The 19211-nt window shown below is 37.0% G+C and overlaps 1 protein-coding gene across 8 annotated transcripts in view; it reads left to right on the top strand.

The window, feature by feature from the left end:
- gramd1bb (GRAM domain containing 1Bb) overlaps nt 1–19211 on the top strand; it is a 97358-nt gene that overhangs the window by 9513 nt on the left and 68634 nt on the right. For all 8 annotated transcript variants that reach the window (XM_081614248.1, XM_017308230.2, XM_017308232.2 and 5 more), the window contains exon 2: nt 17730–18874. In XM_081614248.1, coding sequence (XP_081470374.1) covers nt 18465–18874 — 410 coding nt within the window. In that variant the 5' untranslated portion in view covers nt 17730–18464. The remainder of the gene's footprint in view (nt 1–17729; nt 18875–19211) is intronic.

Below are 19211 nucleotides of genomic sequence, written 5' to 3'. Positions count from 1 at the left end.
ATAGATATGAGTAAAAACGTGTGAACTGCTACTGTCAGTGTTGTACACTGGATGAATTCATGTAAGTATTAGCTTCTCAGTGCAGAGGCATTTCATCTCAGAGCCATTTAATCACAGAGATAAAAGAAAAAGTAATGTGAAAATGATTTTCAGCAAAGAATGTAGTATTAAAATACGTTAACACGCCATTTGTAAATAACTGTATAACATCTCTACTCCCAAGTTGTGGGATTTGATGCTGTAAGTCACACAAGCACAAATCGCACACTGTGGGTTTAAAGTCTGCCAACTTCCTGCTGTTCTGAAGACATGTCACTGTGTTTTGGTCTTGTGAAGTCAAGTTTCATCAAAGACACTGACTCATTGGCAAACCACTGTGAGAACATATTGGCTTTGTCACTGAACAGAAGCAGTGATAGATTTTCTTTTGCTAGCAAGTGACACGCAGCTTGTTCATTTATAACCATGGCAGGGCATAACATCAGAATGTCATTTTACTGTAATGTCAAGGATTTATGATCTACAGTCCACTGTGCTGTGCAAAGGGAAGAAAAATATGGAACGACACATAAATCAGTCATTCATGCTATACCCTCACCCTTGACACATTGACACCTGAACATGAAGTGATAAAGTAGTTTGTTCCTCCTGTTCTGGGGAAAATGCAGTTGGATTTGTCGGAGTGCTATTTCATCTGCAACTGATTCAGTACATGTTGTTCTGCTGATGAGATAATGACGTGCTAAGAATATTCATTTTCATCTTCTGTTCATGAGCAAAAACATAATTCGACCACGATGTAAAATGGGTGTCAATATGTTGAAGATTTTGCATCAGATTATTTTAATGCCCTAATCATTATTACTTAAACCATATCAGCTGTTCAGCAGAGGTCAAAGTTTCGGAGGGCACGTTTGATACTTCTGCTTTATTCACTTTATGTACCGGTATCTAAGTTCTGCAGTAAATAGGTTTGGTATCACTGTGAGTATTTTTCCCCTCAGAGGAGGATTAACAGTATGTCGAAAAGATGAACAGACGAATAATAGAATCATCTACATAAAAATTTGTTCACTTTGAGAAGCAAGAGAAATTGTTGTTTTTGTTCTGTTTTTTTTTTTTTTTTTTTTTTACTGTCAAGGTTTCAGCTGTGTTGATAAACGAATTGCATTTTGAAAACTTACAGCACAAATTAATTACATGTTTCCTTTCAGCCCACTCATCTCCACTTCTTGCCACTTCAGAAAAGTGGCAACAAGTGCAGCTAAGATTTAGCAGATAAGGACATTTGGCAAGTTGATCCAGATAATCTGTGAGTGAAATACCATTACCATCTGATTTTCTTTAACCCACGCTCACAGAACTGCTTGTGAGTTTCACACATTAATATCATATTAGTCACAATCAGATTTCAGAAACATATTTTCATTCATTTGCATGTCTTGTGTGTGTAAACATGTTTGTGCAGTCACAGTACATGAGTATTTATTGGAGACAAAATGATGGCAAATTTAAATTAAATCATCATTATGAATTGTGTTGTATTATTTTAGCAAAGTACAAATCTTGTTTTTAATGAGATGTCTCACAAACGCATTCATGCTTCTTGACCTTTTTTCTTTTTTTTTTATATTATCATGTTGGAACTACAAGTTTTGATATATTTTTTATGGGATCCTGTGTGAAGGACCAACACAAATTAATGCATGTTTTGAAGTGGAAGAAAAATATATAAAGTTAATTTTTTTTTTTTTTACATTTTTGTAAAACAGCTCAACCTCAGATGGGGAACATCTGTAAACGGTGTTTTTTTTTTGTTTTTTTTTACAGAGTCTTGCCACAGATTCTCAATCGTATTCAGGTCAAAACGTATTTCAACATGGATACGTTTTGATCTAAATCATTCCTTTGTAGCTGTTTGTTTGTTTGGGGTCTAAGTGGAAAAAGTTCTGGGTGAGATTGTGTTCTCAAGTATGTTCAGCTTTTGTCAGTTTCATCTTCTCATCTGCTGTGTTTCCACCACAGCATTTTACCATGCGGTAAAAGCGGTTTGGGGGGTTTTCTGCTGCATATAGTACTTTGCATATATTGTCATTCAAAAAAATATTTCCCCCTTTCTTCAACACATGTACTTTGTCCTTTTCATGATTTATGCTTTAAACCGGATGTTCAAATTCCTTCCTTCCTTTTTGCTACCCTCTTGTAAAGTTACATTTGCGGCACTATGAAAAATAATTGTTCTATTTTACATCTTGATATTCCCACCTCCGCTATGAATTTCTGTGTCTCTGTAATAAATGTGTCGGCCTATATATCTTCCAAATCTGTATAAGACTTCTTCTAAAAGAGGCAGAAGGACTAGAAACAGAAAATAATGAACAGCTGCAGATTCTGTCCATTTGCCTAGAACTGCCATATGTGCAGCTGAAGATGGATGTAAAGTTGGAGCACGCTGTAATTACCTCACCAAGTCTGCTACAAACCCTGTGGATTCTCCCCTGTTGTGTTCCTCTTTTTCTCCCAACATTTCAATAATTAAATTTTCCTTCTTTCAGTTTAACACTCCTTTTATTCCTTCACTTCCATTCTTACACTTACATTGCATTAAATCATACAGTAGTAAAGCTGTGTGCAGCAGTTAAATGAATTGCATGCACTCTAGAAGGCCTGGTATATTATACTGTTCAACTATACAGCACTACAATTCAAACAGACTGTAAACCTGAGGCCAGGTCGTGTAAACAGGTATATTGGAATTTCATGCTCATAGTGTCTACCTGGAGCAAGGCAAGACCGCATATTAACAGATTGACATAATGTTTCTGTCCTCAGGAAACTGGGCATGTGGACATGTGGGCATGCTCGAGTTGTTGTTTTTTTGTTTTGTTTTTTTTTTGTCCTGGTATGTCATTGCTTCAGATTAACATTGTGGCGAGTTATGTTTGAAAAAAGGAGAAATTAGAAATATACAAAAAGTAACAGAAGAATGACATTTAAAAGGGTAACATTTTGTTCTTTCCAGGCACACAGTGGCCATTTATAGCACAATCAAGCAATAATGTTACCTTCACTTGTTATAAAATGCTGTATATCTCAAACTTAACTTTTAAATAAAATTGACTTTGGATTTTCACCTTGAAATTGGCCTGTCTTTTTGAGAAGCTCCTGCTCTTTCCAACACTCTACCTTCAGCTAATGAGCCGGAGGCAGACAAGCCGATGAGGGAATAACATTATAGCATGATATAAAGCATGATATAAGGCTTAAAAAAATAAATTTTACTTAATACTCCTCCTTTATGATACCAAATAGGTTTGGTAAGTTTAGTTTGAAACTTTGCAGTTTTCTCTTTTCTATACCCCTACAGAACAAGGACACCATTAAAAAAGGAAAAAAATAATGCCTCCAATTTTGAATCTTGAAACTCTGAAAGCTGTAGGCAAGTTGAGGGTGAAAGAACAGTTCAAGTGGCATAATAGAGAACAATAAGCTCTTTCAGAGAAGATGGGGGCTAGGCTATTAGGGCTTTGTAATGGGATAGACATTATATTCTACTCTGAAATTCACAAAGACACAATATGTCTTTGTGAATATTATTATCTATTGACCTGTGCATACAGGTCAATAGATAATAATAGTGTTAAACATCAATAGAAATCATGGAATCCGTAAGAGTTTCCATGATTCAAGAATCTGAGAAATCACTGGCTTGTCTACGTCAAAAAGTGTTTCAAAGGTAAATTGCATTTTTTAGTTTTCTGAGAGAAAACTCCAGCGTAATTGTTCCCTATCAATAACAAGTGTGTTTCTAAGAATAATTTTATTTTAAAATCTTTTTTTTTCCTTTTACCTATCTTATGGATTTCCTTACAATCTAAAAAGACCAACAATTACAATAAAATGGGAGCGGAATAATGTTAGTACTCTAGTCATTCATTTGCGTCAACACCAGACATGTTCCTTTTTGGCTACTGATAAGCAAAAACACTGAGAGACAGGGAAAGGGTCAATGGATAACCAAGACAATCCTTTACGCATTACAGGCCACCAATTTGGCACACATTGCAGTGTGTACGAATGGTAGAGCTGTCACTGAGTGTGGCTGATGGATTACATTCAATGACTGCACACTGCAATGGGAGATTCTACACAGATTTCCTGTTCCTCCAACCACACAGATACTGGAACACTGCACTCTCACAGCGTAATTGGATTCTTATCAAACAACAGCTGCGTCATTCTAGAGCACAAGAAAAAGGGCTGCAAACCTTCCTATCAAAAATACGCTCACTCAGACCCTGGCATTCAGGTTTGCTTTACTGTACATCTGATTCTAAATCCAAGCAGTGAGTGTAACAACTGTAACAAAATATTTTTTGTTACAATTTTGTGATTTTTTTTTCTGTAAAACTCATCCATTCAGTTTGAGTTTGCTCTTACTGTGAGCTTGAGTCACAGTTTTTAAACTACTAGTATTAAGGTTTACACATGCAGTGATCGTATTGCTGATTCTTGTTTGTGTTGCAGGGTTGCAAGTACTAAATGTGCATTTGCTGTGTGTCACTGACTGAACTGAAGTCAAACATTTGACTCATTTGATTTAATAATCTTGTTCTCCTTGCCCACATAGATAATAGTTGTGAAAATCCAATAACAGCTACAATTGTATGCCTGGCAATAAATAAATAAAAATATCTTTAAAAACAATTGTAAATTTGTATGAGTCAATGTTTGACGTAAGATAATAGGAGTTGGGAGACTTCAAGTACGAAAAGGAAAAGAAAAAAAAACATTCGGCTAATTTGTGCACAGAATTGCTGTACAGAAATTGCATGTCATTTGTTGCTTGGCTCAAAAAATGATGGTGTTTTGTCTTTAGTCAGACTTGCAGAAGATATTTTTCTCGTAAAAAAATATTTTTGATAGACTGCAACAGGGATTTGATGGAAATGGCAGATGTGTTTGTCTCATCTGTTAAACTGTCTGCCTCTTTTTCTTTGTCAGCTTCATTGAATAGAGATGCTGTTCCTTTTCAAAGCAGACACCAAGAAGCACGTTGTTTCTGCCAAACAGCTGTCTTTAGCACAGTTACCGAACAAACTCTCCAGAAAATGTTGCACTTATTGACTGACATAAATGCAGAAGTACACAAATGCTCCTTGAAAATTTGCCCATAAACTATAATCTGATTTCTGACAGGATCAGAACTAATGCTCTGTGACAAAAAAGCTGCTGAGCACTGATATATTTGCTCTTCATCGTTCCTCAATAACTTGGGCAGTTTACAGTGCTGAACGAGTAACATACATGTCATGTAGAGCATCAAAATGTGTACAAATAGACAGTGTTAATCCAACACAGTCTGCAATTCATGAGGAAATGACTAAAGCGAAGGCTGTAATACTTCTGTTATGATATAAAAGAGGAACACTTCCTGTTGCATGGAACACTTCCGGGATTACTCTACTGATGAATCGAACTAGTTGTGTTAATTTTTTTTATCAAAATTTCAGCAGATTCTCATAAATTGATGGAGCAACTATGTTTTCAACGTGTAAGCTGAACTGTAACGAATTACTAACATTGGACAAATTAAAACAATTACAAAAAACTATAAACTGGTACCTCTTGAAAATTGCGGCAGCACTTCTGCTCTTAATGGGGTAAAAAACAAACAGGAGCAATCCACTCTTGGAGAGGGGTAAAGGCGGCTATCTGTCTCCGGCACTCAACGGGAGGCAGTTAGGAAAGACAATCATGCACCCACACACTCACACCTAAGGAACATTTAGAGTGACCAGTCAACCTAACAGTAGTAATGCTGTTCTGTGGTTTGTCCTCTGGGCGGTGTGAATGACTGAACAACTCTCCAGCATGGTCATAACCTGGACATAATAACAATAGTGGATTCAAAGTATTCATTTCATTTATTTATTTTTTGTTAGGCCATATTTAGTATTAGAATTTACCAACAAAATAAGTTTTGTTTCATTCATCATCTGTGTAATAAACATACCAAGACTGATTTTGCTTGAATTACTGAACGTTTCTCTCATGTTATTTATTGAAATCTTTCTGTATTAGATATTAAAACACACCACTGACGACGAGCCAGGACAAATAGGTAAATAAGTAGTCCATAAAATAAATAAAGATCGACCATGAGGCACGACTGAGGGCAGTAAGAGGTTAAAAGCGGGGAGTCGACTGGTGGTGTTTGTCCAGACACTGATAGGTCACCGCTCAGTGGTCTGCTGTGTGCGCCTCTCATCCGTGAAGTAACGGCTCCCGCCTCCTCTAAGATGCACTGATTTCACGTTGGTGTTTTTTTGTTTTTTTTTTTCCGCTCGGTCAAACGAAGCTACAGACCTCATCGGATCTATTTTCATCTGCCATCATGGATGGAAGCAGGTCATGAACTTATTCCCTGGATCTGCCCATGCTTGATCCGTGTGGACGACTAAGTTTGTGGAAGTTTGTGGCGACGACAGCAAAAAAAAAACAACAACAACAAAAAAAACCCCCCACCATTTAAGGTAAAATTATCCTGTTTCTAAGCAGATGAAGCCATGACAGTGGTTTTCTGATGTTGGCCGCTCAGTTGAGAAATGAAACGCCGCTTATTTCGCGTTTGTAAAACAAATCTCGGATTTTCGCGGACCGACGTGAGTTGCTGTCGATACATAAAAAAACCCCAGATAGATTAAACTTTGTCTCACTGTCATTTACGATGCTGAGGATGTTGTAAAGCTCCAATTAACTTTTCTAAATATTCCAACTCGCAGACTTGCCACGATTCGCAGTGAGTTGCGGGCTGTAATTTCCTGCATCGCTGAGAGCGGCTGTGTTGCACTTGTCCAGCTCCTCCTGCTGTCTGCCGCTTCAGACGGATGGAAGGCCACTGTGTGTCAGCCTTTGTCTTAATGTAGCGGAAACATGTCTGTTAATGATTGAGTGGCACCTACGTTGGATCAGCAGCTCTTAGATAAGCATGATCACCATCATTTATGAGCAATTTCTTCTAATTTGTTCTCACATTCTGATCATTTAGCAGCTTCTTCATGGGAGAACCTTTCTGCGTTTCTTGATACAATGTGTTTGGTTATGTACTTTTTTTTTGTTACATAAGTTGTGTTACACATGGAAACATTTCTCGCAACTTTGCTGGGGTCTTTCAATGGCCTCTTCTGTTGTTCTTCTGTTGTCTTTTTGCTACTTTTGGCTCTCTTCTGTCTTTGAGCCACTGTTCCATGCACTTTTTCAGGAATCTATTTTGTAACTCACATGCATCCTTGATGTCTAGACATTTGATTTTTGCTTTTGTTCAAGTGCTAAAGTGAAATTTTGATTTTGATTGAGATTCAGCTTTCTGAAGGGAAATTATTAGAAGTTGCTGATGGAAATGGGAACCTTGGTATGTTCAGTGCCTCACTAGGTTAGATAGAAACACTGCCCGCAGTGAGCAAAGACATGGTGTGTCTTGATTGTTTTTGCAATGCTAGATGAAAATGATGTGTCTATACAAAATTTTACTCAGTCTTGGACTTATAGAACAGTGGTTCTTAAACTATTTCACAACAAGTACCACCTCAGTGAATATCCAGTTTTCCATGTATCACCAACGAGTTGCAGTTGGACTTAGACTTTTTTTTAGTTTTGTTCATTTTATTTGTCTTTCAAAGCAGTGAGATAATGGGATCATCTATTCTATGCTAAGTATTCCAGTTTTATGATGATGATGAGAAACATCGGTTTTGTTTTCCTCCTTTTCCTTCACCTTAATAAACATATTTCTTTTGTATCACAATTAAAATGATTAATGTTTCATTGATCACTGTAGTACTTTTTGAGACAGAGTATTTAAGACTGTATAACTCTTAATCCAGTTATCAAATGTCAATTATGCTGCCTGACAGAATTTGGCAAAATTGTGCACACTCAAATACATTTAGAAATGGACTTTGGCCATCTGTCCCATTATTTGTTTTTCTTTAAGAATTCTGCTTTTGTGTAGGAAAATCGTGATAGAAATGTCATTGTGATTTTATTGTAAAAAATATATATATTGTGGGATGTTTTAACCCACTTATTGTAAGGAGTCGTAAGTCTCTGGCTTTTCTGTGGTCGCCATACTCTCTTGTTGTTGCTAATATGCACAGTTTTACAAGTTATGTGGTTGGATGGATGTACGGTTACATACTTTAGTTTTTTGCATACAGTAAACTTTCTGCTTTAGTAAAGTCTTAAGATAGGACTGTGTAACTTCGATACAAATGCGTACGGACCAACATACTGTACACAACGCTGAAAAATTGCTGCGCTATAGTGAGAGTGGGGATAAAAATAGATTTGGATACATAAACATGTTGTGGAAAGTGAAAATGTTGTGTAACCAACACTGACAGGCAACAATCCTTGGTTGGTTGGACGTAGAATGTGGTGCTGCATCTTCTTGAGAGGACACATCTGCTGTGCAGTGCACATGCAGGACGGCATGTGAGAAAGGAAATCTTCAGGGCGCTTGCAGCTGAATATGCAATTTATTCCCATGTGGCACAGCGAACTCAGTTCAGTGTCTGTGAGTTTGAGCGTGTATATTTCAGTTTCCATAGATCGAACACTGGACATGTTCAAATTAAAGAGAACTTGTCTCCCTAACCTGAAAGCCTTTTGTCAATACCAAGTGAACAGCCAGGTGAAATGTTATCGCTGCTTATGGCAGTAATTGTAAAACTTTTCAACAACTCACTTGCTTAATGTACAAACCATTCTTGGCATAATAAAACAAAAGAGGTGTTAGTATTTCAGTCATGTTTTTTTTTTTTTACTGTACTCTAACCTTGAATGTAATATAGTCTTAAAAACGACATTCTGCTCAATGGGAACAACATGTTCTAGCGGGATCTGTGAATATGCTGAGTTGCTGGCGCCCGGCTCTTTCTGAATGAAGTTGCTTTGAATGCAGCTCACAGTCGCATGTCTCCGACTTTTCCGACAATCCCTCTTCTCCTAAAGTGGTTAGTTGTTGTTAGGCCTGGGAAAAATGTTTCCTCGCCCCACAGGAAATGAATTTAGTTGAGATGGAGAATTGGCTTGTGTTTATCATTATTCTGGTGATTTTACATAACACATGGACAACTGGCAAGAACATGCAATGATGATTTATATGTGTATATGTGTGTATTGCTTTGGATTATTTCAAATGTAAAGGAGACAGACGAAAATGACAGGGAGAAAGGAAAGAACAGGGAGAAAGGTGGAGCTATTAACTTTAAAAGGGGAAGAGGAAGAAAAGAAGAGAAGAGAAAGCACGGTTGTATGTTAGGGTTTCTGATTAGTATTTAGGTCAGCAGAGAAGGCCTTGCAGGCCATGATGGCCCACCTCTGCCTTCTAGACTAGATTAATGTGTCTCCTAAAGAGACTGTCTGTCTTTATCAACTGGGGAACCTCATGTGCACATTCGGGCAAATGACATTTCATTTGTCAGCTATGATACTAAAACTGGGTCCAGACTTGGATCCGAAACAGCCATTCCACCCAGAGATCCTTGACTGTTAGACAGCTGCTGCCCGTTCACCCGCCTTAGAGATGACCCAGGGCAGTCTTGGAGACAATAGCTAAAACCCCTTAGAAGAGAGAAAGAAAAGATACTGTGCTGCTACTCTCCAAGGCTAGATAAAAACTGTAAGATCAGAACTGATGTCTCCATGTGCATCAGATGGGAATAGGTTATTTGGAACTGGATTAAAGCACATGCGAGGGAGATAGAAATTTAAACCCTTTGTCTCATTTTTTTTTGGACAAGATACCAATCAGAAAAGTGGAGATATTTTCATTGTATTATTATATAAAAGTTTTTTTTTTGTTTTTCAAAAATCATTTGAACATTCTCTCATTATTTCAGACCCATTTGATGCTTCTCAGTAGATTATAGTTTGAATGTTCTTTGTTGGTTGAATAGCTTTTTTAATTCTGTTTCTAATCAATAACTGTGTAGATTTGTATTAGTTGATTGTTAAGTTTAGGCTCTGATTTTGTTGGTAGCTCATTTTGATTCTCGGGATGTCTTCTTACCTCTAATTGAAAATAAGTCACAGTGCTTAGAGTCAGATTTGTCTCCTGGTCTTTCTTTTCTGCCTTTTTAAAAAAAAAAATTGTGGCATGAGTAACCTTTATTTGCAGTAGTCTAACAAGAGACAGGAGAGAGAAGTGGGGGAAGACATGCAACAAAAGACCGAAGGTTGGGAACTGAACCCAGGCCAGTTCATTGTTGAACATTAGAATTTTTCTCAACCCACTTACTTGGTAAAATAAATTAAATTGAAAAACAAAAACAAAACAAAAAAACGAGACGGCTTCATTAAGATTTAATATGCATCTGTGCATTGGGGTTCCCACTCTATGCCCAAAAGCTCCTGGGTTTTTTGAGTGTAAAAATAATTTAGTGGTTTATAGACTAAATGGTAAAGGAAATAATTAATGTCACATTCATAAATGAATGGATAATTTACTTAGGAATTACACAGTGGCATTATTTAATAGAATGCTAACATATCCTTCAGTAATTCAACAGGACTGAATTCAAATGTTTTGATTTGCAGCTTGGAAATCCCTAAAAACTCCAGCTTTGACTTCTAATGTTTCATTCTGCAGTGGTGTGACTGATTTTTGCCGGCTCACTCACTATCACTAAATAGCTAACATAATGATTCTTTTTAAACAAACCACACTCTTTGATGCTGGTGGCATGAATTTGTCTACATTTGTCTCTTGACTCTGAACCCTTTTGTGATCGCTTTTTCTTTATAGCACGCCGTGGAGCTGCGCCTGTTTCCATAGTGTAACAAAGCTATTTTTAGGACTCAGTGTTTCTGAATAAGAGATGAAAGCCTGGGTTTTGATCACTTCTGCTAGTCTCTAAAGAGAACAGGGATTAAACCCATTTTCCATGATGATAGCTGTGGGACATAGGATTGTTTGCCAGCTTCAGTTAAGACGTATGCAGTTTGGCTATGAAAGGCAAATAAATGCCTTAACATTGTGAGAATGCCTCAGAGGATACGTTCAGCAGGCTTTTTCAGCCTAGTAGCTATTAGTACAACTTTTGTGTGAATATTCAATAGCGTAAAACAAAACGATAATCCTGCCTCTGAATTTAAATTCATGAAGGTCATTTATAGAGCATTATAAAGTTTAATTTGTGGAATAAAATAGTGGAGGATTTGAACTCCAACAAGATTGGTCTTTTCTCCATGCAGTCATATGCAGTGCTCCTCTTTTTCCTTTTTTTTTTCATTTTACAGTAATTCTTACAACTGTACTGGAGCACTGGTTGGATTTATGCTGATTAACACATAAAAAAATGTATGAAGACCTGAAACATTTTTCATTTTTGTCAGGGTGTAATGCCACTTTGCTTTTTTCTAAGTGTTACGTTAACACTCCCTTTCTTTCAGTCAGACTCAGGCTTATAAAGGATTGCAACATTGTATGGTTGGTGTCACAGTTTATAATGGAGACATAGATGTTTAATAAGGAAGGCAAACTGTAATAATAAAAAAAACATAGGCATGACTGTAATATAATGCTATAATTAACTGATATTAGTGACCTAAGTAATATAACATTTTGTTTGGGTAGCCAGATTAAAGTTTTTTTTTTTTCCCCAGGTATTAATAATGCTTTTTTTTTGCCTTTTAATTACATGGACAAATTTATAGTCCAACCTGAACTGGATTATTTTACAGTAATTATAGATTTATAGTTTTCCCAAAAAATGTTGCAGATATCTCACCTTGTCTAATTCTCATCAACTCAGTCCTGTGCATCGTTTTGTCTCGTGAGCTTCGTTGATCTACTGTTGCACAGTTTTATACTAGTATATTAAAATATATGTGCGACAAAGAATAAAATGGCAGTGAAAGGACAAATGCCAAATCTTGTAATCCCATAACCATATACCGTACTTGTCATCAGTTTATGTTAGCATTCTTTTCTTCAGTTGTTTGAATTGTGGACAAATTTTCTTCATGCCATGGCGAGCTAATGAATAGCATTGCCAGAGGTAAAGAAATGTGTGCAATAATTAAGAGATCAATGTTTGGTTTCAATGCATCTATTATTGTATAACAAGTGACGGTTATTAGAACAAAACACAATCAAGAATATTTTGCCTCATCAACATTTTTTCAGTTGCACTTCAGATCTACAGTATACTGCCTCAAGTTGATGCTCAGAATCATAATATAGACAGACAGGAAAAATGATACCTAATGACATAAACATGTGTCTGTAATTCAGGCGTGGTAAACCATTGTGAATTTCCCTCCATGTCCTTCATGCTGTGTTATTGGCTTCCTTGTTCAGAATTCATTTGACTAATCTGTGCTGCATATTTTTATCCTAAGAGTTTGTTAATCAGCATCTGCATTCCTCCGTAATCTGTCCGCAGTCTTTGACATTCTGCTGACAGGGACATGGTGCTAAGAATAGAGATACAGCGAACAATAGGGGTGAACTTTGATTGTCAGTAATGATGCGTGAAAGGCAAGCAATCACATGGCTGTTCTGTTCTGTGTACAAGTCATTACGGAGATGGAAAACTGTGCTCTCTGTCTCAGCTGTAACAGCAGAGTCCCCTCTGTGGTAGGTCCATCTGTTGACTCCTCTAATGAACGCATGACAAAGTGCACCCTACAAAAGATGTCCAGATGTTTTGGGCCTTCCCGTTGCGTCCTCTCTGAGTTTTATTTTTTAAATCATTGGAGTTTGCAGGTGTCTCAACATATTTACCATCCAGTATCAATACCACATATCAGTGGTATCGATATGTTGGCAATATAGTATATCGCCGCCAACACATAGTTGTTTTTGGTAAAATACTAACACAGCATAGGAAAAAGGAACTCTGGTTGGGCAAAACTTTTGTTCTAGATATTTAACTGTAAATTACATTTCAATCATCCAGCCACTGTGTTTTTAGGCCTTCCAGCTGTAATGAAAGCTGACACAAGTGATCTTGATCTCTACTGAGTATGCCACTTTAATAATTAAAATTGATCAACGTAAAGCAAAATAAAAGGGAAAGCTCAATGCCGAATCTATTAACATTAAACAGACAGTGATTTAAAAAAAAATGATCTAGACTTTTTGTTAGTATAAAAGACAGTTGCACGCAATACTATAACAGATAAACATCATAAATGCAATCTAGAACTAAAAAAAATAATAAAAAAAATCTTAAATATTGCAAGTCATTTATAAATAATGCGTACCTGTGAAATGTTTATGCCGAAGCTGAATCAAAGAAGTGTGGATGTGAGTTTATTATCAAATGGCAGGTGCAGCATGTAACTGAGATGATGCAGTTACATGCAATGCAAACCTGTGCATATAGATCTTCAGGACAAACTCTGCTGACGTTTCTGATCCAAGCATCACGTTGTTTATGATCATAACTTAGAATCCTGTTAAACCTCCCAATAGCTGACAGGACAATTTGGCAGAGTAATAATAACTATATTAAACTGCAAACATTTCCTGTCACCGGCGAGTTTTACCATGCAAAAAAATGGTGTCCCACCTTTTCTCACCAGAAGTGTCATTGCAATTTTGTCTATTCACTAATCTAATGAATACACTAGAGGCAGTAATGAGCTGAGTAGGATAATCTATTAGAAACAATACTCTCTAAACAAAGTCCCAGTCTTGCCCTTGTGCTAAAAAAAAAAAAAAAAAACAATTGCTCACTCTGCTCTTGGATTAAGCCCAGCAGTGACAGAGCTTGACCCGATGTGCTAATGTTGAAACGTGTCAAACTGTAACAGGAAACGTTGTCTTTTCATGATTAATCCATGATGTTCCACACTCCAAGTCTTTGTGCCTGTGTGCAACGAGGCCGGACTTCACACTGTATAGAATGACAGCTGGTATTTAATGACACCAGTTCCTCTTTTAGCATTCTGCTGTTTGTCCTTCAACAACATATGATCTTTAATATGACAGATTACATCAATTTAATTATTATTTGTAAGAAAAAACACATAATTTGTTTTATCTACTTGACTATTTTGGATTAAAAGCATTGAACATTAATTCTTTCAGCCCAAAATTGTCTCATAGTGTATGAGTGGCCATATCTGGTGGCGGCTATTTGCCTAATCAGAAAATATAAGGGAAGTCCTCCCCTACCCTGCTTTGCCAAGCAACTTCTGTCATTCAACAGGCCTGGTTAAGTGAAACCTCATTAGTCCAGACAGAGCATTTGTATATGGTGATATTATTAGAGCATTGCTGCAAAGTTGGCATGGCAGTTACCTGAAATTTGAGACAGTGCTGGATATGTGTAGTATATGAAATGTGTGTAGTGTGGGTAATCTTGAAGTTATGCCACTGAATTTTTTTGATGTATTCCTAAAGAATTGGACAAAAAATAGCCTTAGATATACATATCTAAGATATATACTTAGATATTGTATGTATGCTACAGTATAAGATGTTTGAATAAGAGATGCTAGAATATGACTCATATATTCTATACATATATATACATATACATACATACATAATATAAATTGTATAGTTGTATATCTTTCCGCGAGGGTAGTATTTAGATCTATACATTTTTCCTTGTCATATTCATTAAATTAGAATATACGTTTCTATGGGGACTGTTTGTCAGATTAGATGTACATGTTCAAAAATAAAAACCTTTACTCAGGTATTAAACGTATTTTTCATTAGAGCCACATTTCTGGAGTAAGAAAGTTTTTTATTGCTCTAATGTAATATTCTAATCTTAAATGTTGCATTTTAATTCTAAGCAAGAAATATTCATAAATAAAAGCAACAGAAATAAAAGCTGTAAAACATCAGTGTTTGTGTAGTTTCTACAATATGTTTTATTTGTGAGTTGAGTTACTGAACTACATAAACTTCTCATTAATATTCTAATTTATTGAATATGTCTCCATATGTTTTTATATTACTGTATTTACTCACAAATATAATAAAACTTTACATTTCAACAGAAATTACTATAATTTATCAGTAATTTCTGTATTTCATATCTTCTTTATTACTAGCTTTACTTCTTCCTTGTCTAAATTTTGTATCTTGTCAAGTAAATAATTTACATGGTGCATCTTCATTAATATCTGTATCGTTTCAGTTCTTTGGAAGTTCCTTTGTTTTATTTAAGGATTTATTAAAGGATAAATCTTCTTCTGTTATACAGAACCCAGACTAATGTAAAACCAGCTATTTTGGAATCTTTGCACCAGAGTGCTCATAAGGATGAGATAGTAAAATAAAAAAAGAGAAAGAGGCTCTCCACTCGCCTTTTGAAGTGCACCTTGGTGAGAGTCATGCAGCTTTTCTTATGCATTCATTTATCTTTGGTGAGATGTCGCAGTAAAACCTTTTTCAGCACAAAGTAGTGTTTTTAGATGTGAAGCTTGCAGCCTTTCTGATAGTCCACCCAATGGTCCACCTGTGCTTTCTGGCACGTTTTATTCCCACACCACAAACATTGTCTTCTAAGCTCTGAGTTGTTTTGTCATGGCTTTCCTACGAGAGTGTATGAGGATACTAATTTCTCATGATAACAGATTTTGTTGGATGATAAGAAGTTATTGTGATAAACAATAACGTTGTCATTTTAAGACCATATTGAACCAATATAACAGTAATGGCATAATAATGCAAGTGCACCCTCTCTAAGATCAATGAACTAATTTCTAAAATGAAATTAATATAAATTTTTAAATATGCAAAATAAATAAACAAATAAAATAGATTATGAAGTCCCTTTATAGAAACTTGCCCTTAAACATATATTAATCATTAGGCTCATATAAGGGAAACAGGCAATACTACCAGTGAGGACTTTTGTGGGAAATAAAAGTGTAAACTTAATACTGTGTGACGGGTGTCAAATGTTTGCAGCATCTCTTTTGCGCTTAACCCTTGTATGTCGAAATGGGGTCCAACTGACCCCACACACGTAAAACTTGTATCATTTTCCACAGTCCTCTACGTTTGCCTTAGTCCTCGCATGCACAAGGGTTAAGCAAGCTATTCTGTCTTAGTGTTCGCCATTTTGCACTGGCCTTTTTATATTTTGTTTTGTGGACTATCATTAAAACAGAAACAGGCCATTGTTTGTAGCTTTTTTTTTTATTGGCTGTGGTGGCCTTTAGGTGAGAGCTGTTATACAGGAAAGCAGAGCATGAGAGAGGGGAAAGACATGCAGGAAAGGTCAGTTTTTTTCTCCATTGATGAAAGACATTTCTAACATTGTCTCTGGTTGAGTGAGTTGATAGAAGAAGTGTACCATTGGTAGACCATCTGTGCGCAGTGGCTCTTGATGCACAGACTCCAGCCGTAGTCCTATCCTTATAAAGCTCCCCCAAATTACAAATTATTGACAGGATGTTGCATGGCACTGCTGTCATGGCTGCAGTTATCCCTGTTGATAGGGCACCTTTTTTCCCCAAACCTTTTTCTTTTACTCATTTTCTATAACTACACAATAACATCTTCACAAAATTTACATTTTCTGAGACACTGAATTTGAGAGTTTTATCATGTACAAGCCAAATTAATCTAAATTATTTAAAATAAAGGTTTGAATTATTTTATTCTATTTCTAATAAAATAAAGTATATTTATTTCATTTTCTGAAATTAGTGACAAAAAACATTAATAACATTAAATGCTTCAACTGTATGAATAGATCAATTTCAGATTTTTCAGGCATTTGTGCTGATTAGTCTCACACAGTTATTTTCTATTTTCACAGAGCTTTGCTACCTTTAAGATGGGATGGCACCTTGTACAACCCTGCATAAAGCAGCACATAAACAATAATGGGTTTGAAATTTGTGCACAATTAGAGCCATTACTGAAACAGAAGCCATTGTCATTCTTTTATTTTCAGTTATTGTACAAGCAACATCAGTATTTTTGATTGATACAGTCTCTAAATTTCAGTAATTTAAGTCTTTGCATGTGAAGCAGCCATGAATTATTGGGGAAAAGATGTCAGTTAATCTGAAACATGTTCTGTTTCTTAAGATTTGCCAAAGAATGGCAATGAACCATTTTTGTTCTGTGTAGCAATTTAAGGAATCTTTAAAGCAAAACGATTTCTTAAATAGTGGATTATCTATCAGTAGTATTTGACAACTTAGATAGACAAAGGTAAACTAAGTCAAAGTAAAACCTGACTCAAAAACCATAAACCATCTCTGCCTCCCCTAACAAATACAGTCAACTTGCTGATAGGACTGGAAAAGTGTATTGGTTTCCCTTGATTTTCCATTATCACATAAACCAGTTACTTCCTGCCGAATATCTAATGTGCACAGTTGTCCTGGATACCTGCTGTATGTGTCTGCAGATATCCCTAGTTTGTTTGTGCATCCTGACAGAAAGTTTAAAGGTCTTGTATATAGACTTAACACTATCTTAGGAAAGTCCTAATAGGAACTAAGAGTGTCAGAAGAATGGATAAACTTAGGCTGATGCATGGTGGTGAGTGTGCAGTGTATGTTTTGAAGATTGGCTTGTTTACTGTGGCCTGTTATCTTGGTTTCTGCTTGTGTCTGTGTGTGTTTCTGTACATAATGTTTTGTCCCACTGTCTGTCTGTGTGGCAGTTTGTGTATGGGATGTGTGTGAGAGGCTTGTTTAACTCTATCACCCTGAGCCTTACCTGTACCTTGCAGCCCCATCACCTTCCTCTAGCCCGTAGGCAGTAACTTGGTGGAAACAGCAATGAGCTGGAGCCCAGGACGGACCTCAACAACCAGAACAAGCACAAGTGAGCCCAACTGTGTCTTTCTCTGCCTCAGGGATGCCAGAATAAGAACCAAGTGAGAACAATATCCAAATCCGAACCACAGCATCAATATTCAAGGGCTGACATCTGGTGCCTTTGCCTTTAACATAAAAAGCAGCTAAGGCACCTACTCCAGCTCCTTGGTTAGTAGCATAGCCACTGTTTGTAACTTGGCCTGTCAGTCTCTGGGGAGGACCAGCAAAGGAGTTGTGTTACACTCTCTGACAGGCCTTATGCATGTTTCATCTGCTGCTCTCAGAACAGAAGCCCCTTTTGTTATCTAATCTAGCCCTCTTCTTCCCAGCCTGAGTGAATGAGTTTATTGCAACAACACTGTTCTTCACAGACTGTCAGCCAGACGCCAAACTGATGCATATTCAGCAGCTAAGGAGCACGAAGAGAACTTTGTCTGGTCTAACATATTTGGACTTGTTTTATAACCGCTGAATAGCACTCAAGATGGACTTAAGAATATAAAAGGCTATGTGAGGACTTTAAAAAAACTGGCTTGTGCTTGATCTTTCAAGGACTAAACTAAAACTTCAAGCTACAGAACTAGAGAATCCAGGTCTCTTGAAGGAACTTTGTTTGGGGCTGATTGGACTTTGTCAGACTTGGAGCAATGGGTGACACTCTGAGACCTCCTTCGCTCCAGGTGAGTGTCCCAAAAGATGCCCCGGCTTATTCTGATGGAGGGAACAATGCCGTATCAGATGGTTCTGTGCGATCCAGCTCCTCGACCCCGACTCTTCGACGCAAGCGCTTCAAGATGCGACGCATGAGGAATGTGCCAAGCGAGAGGGAGAACACTAGAGCACAGCTCACCAGCATTCAGCTCACAGCCAGATCCCGGTCCAGCTCCAAGGAATACCTGCAGTTGCCTTCCATTGAGATCACACCATCCAGTGATGAAGATGCCCCATCTTCCTGGTCAAGTTGTTCCACCCCCAGTGCGTCTCCTCGACGCAGGCGCTTTCTATTGAGAAGGTGGCTGAAGGTCAGAGAGAAGAAGGAGCAAGGCAGTGAAAGCAGGTTGGTATGGGCCCACTCTCTTCTTCACATTTCCTCTTCTCCCTTCATCTATCCTAACACCTTTATTTTGTTCTTACACTCAATCTCTGCTAATGTAAAAATATTACTATAATTAATAGAGTTGTTTTGCTGCCATGGAACCACTGATCAATCAGTTTAATCAATGTATTACAGTCTGAAAGTTCTAAGCTGGTGTATGCTTGAGTTCGCTTGTTGCTGCACGTTTAACTTCCTAGCTACCTTTCTAGCTACCTTTTTATATATATTTCATAGATAAATTCTCATGAATCCCATTTGTCAAAGGTCACAGTGTAGGTTCAGATCACATTCATAATAA

The sequence above is a fragment of the Poecilia reticulata genome, chromosome 13, assembly GCF_904066995.2.
Source record: "Poecilia reticulata chromosome 13, P_reticulata-male-v2, whole genome shotgun sequence".
In the NCBI taxonomy this organism is placed as follows: Eukaryota; Metazoa; Chordata; class Actinopteri; order Cyprinodontiformes; family Poeciliidae; genus Poecilia; species Poecilia reticulata.
Note: the sequence above shows the minus strand (reverse complement) of the source record. Positions and strands in the feature narration are given on the sequence as shown.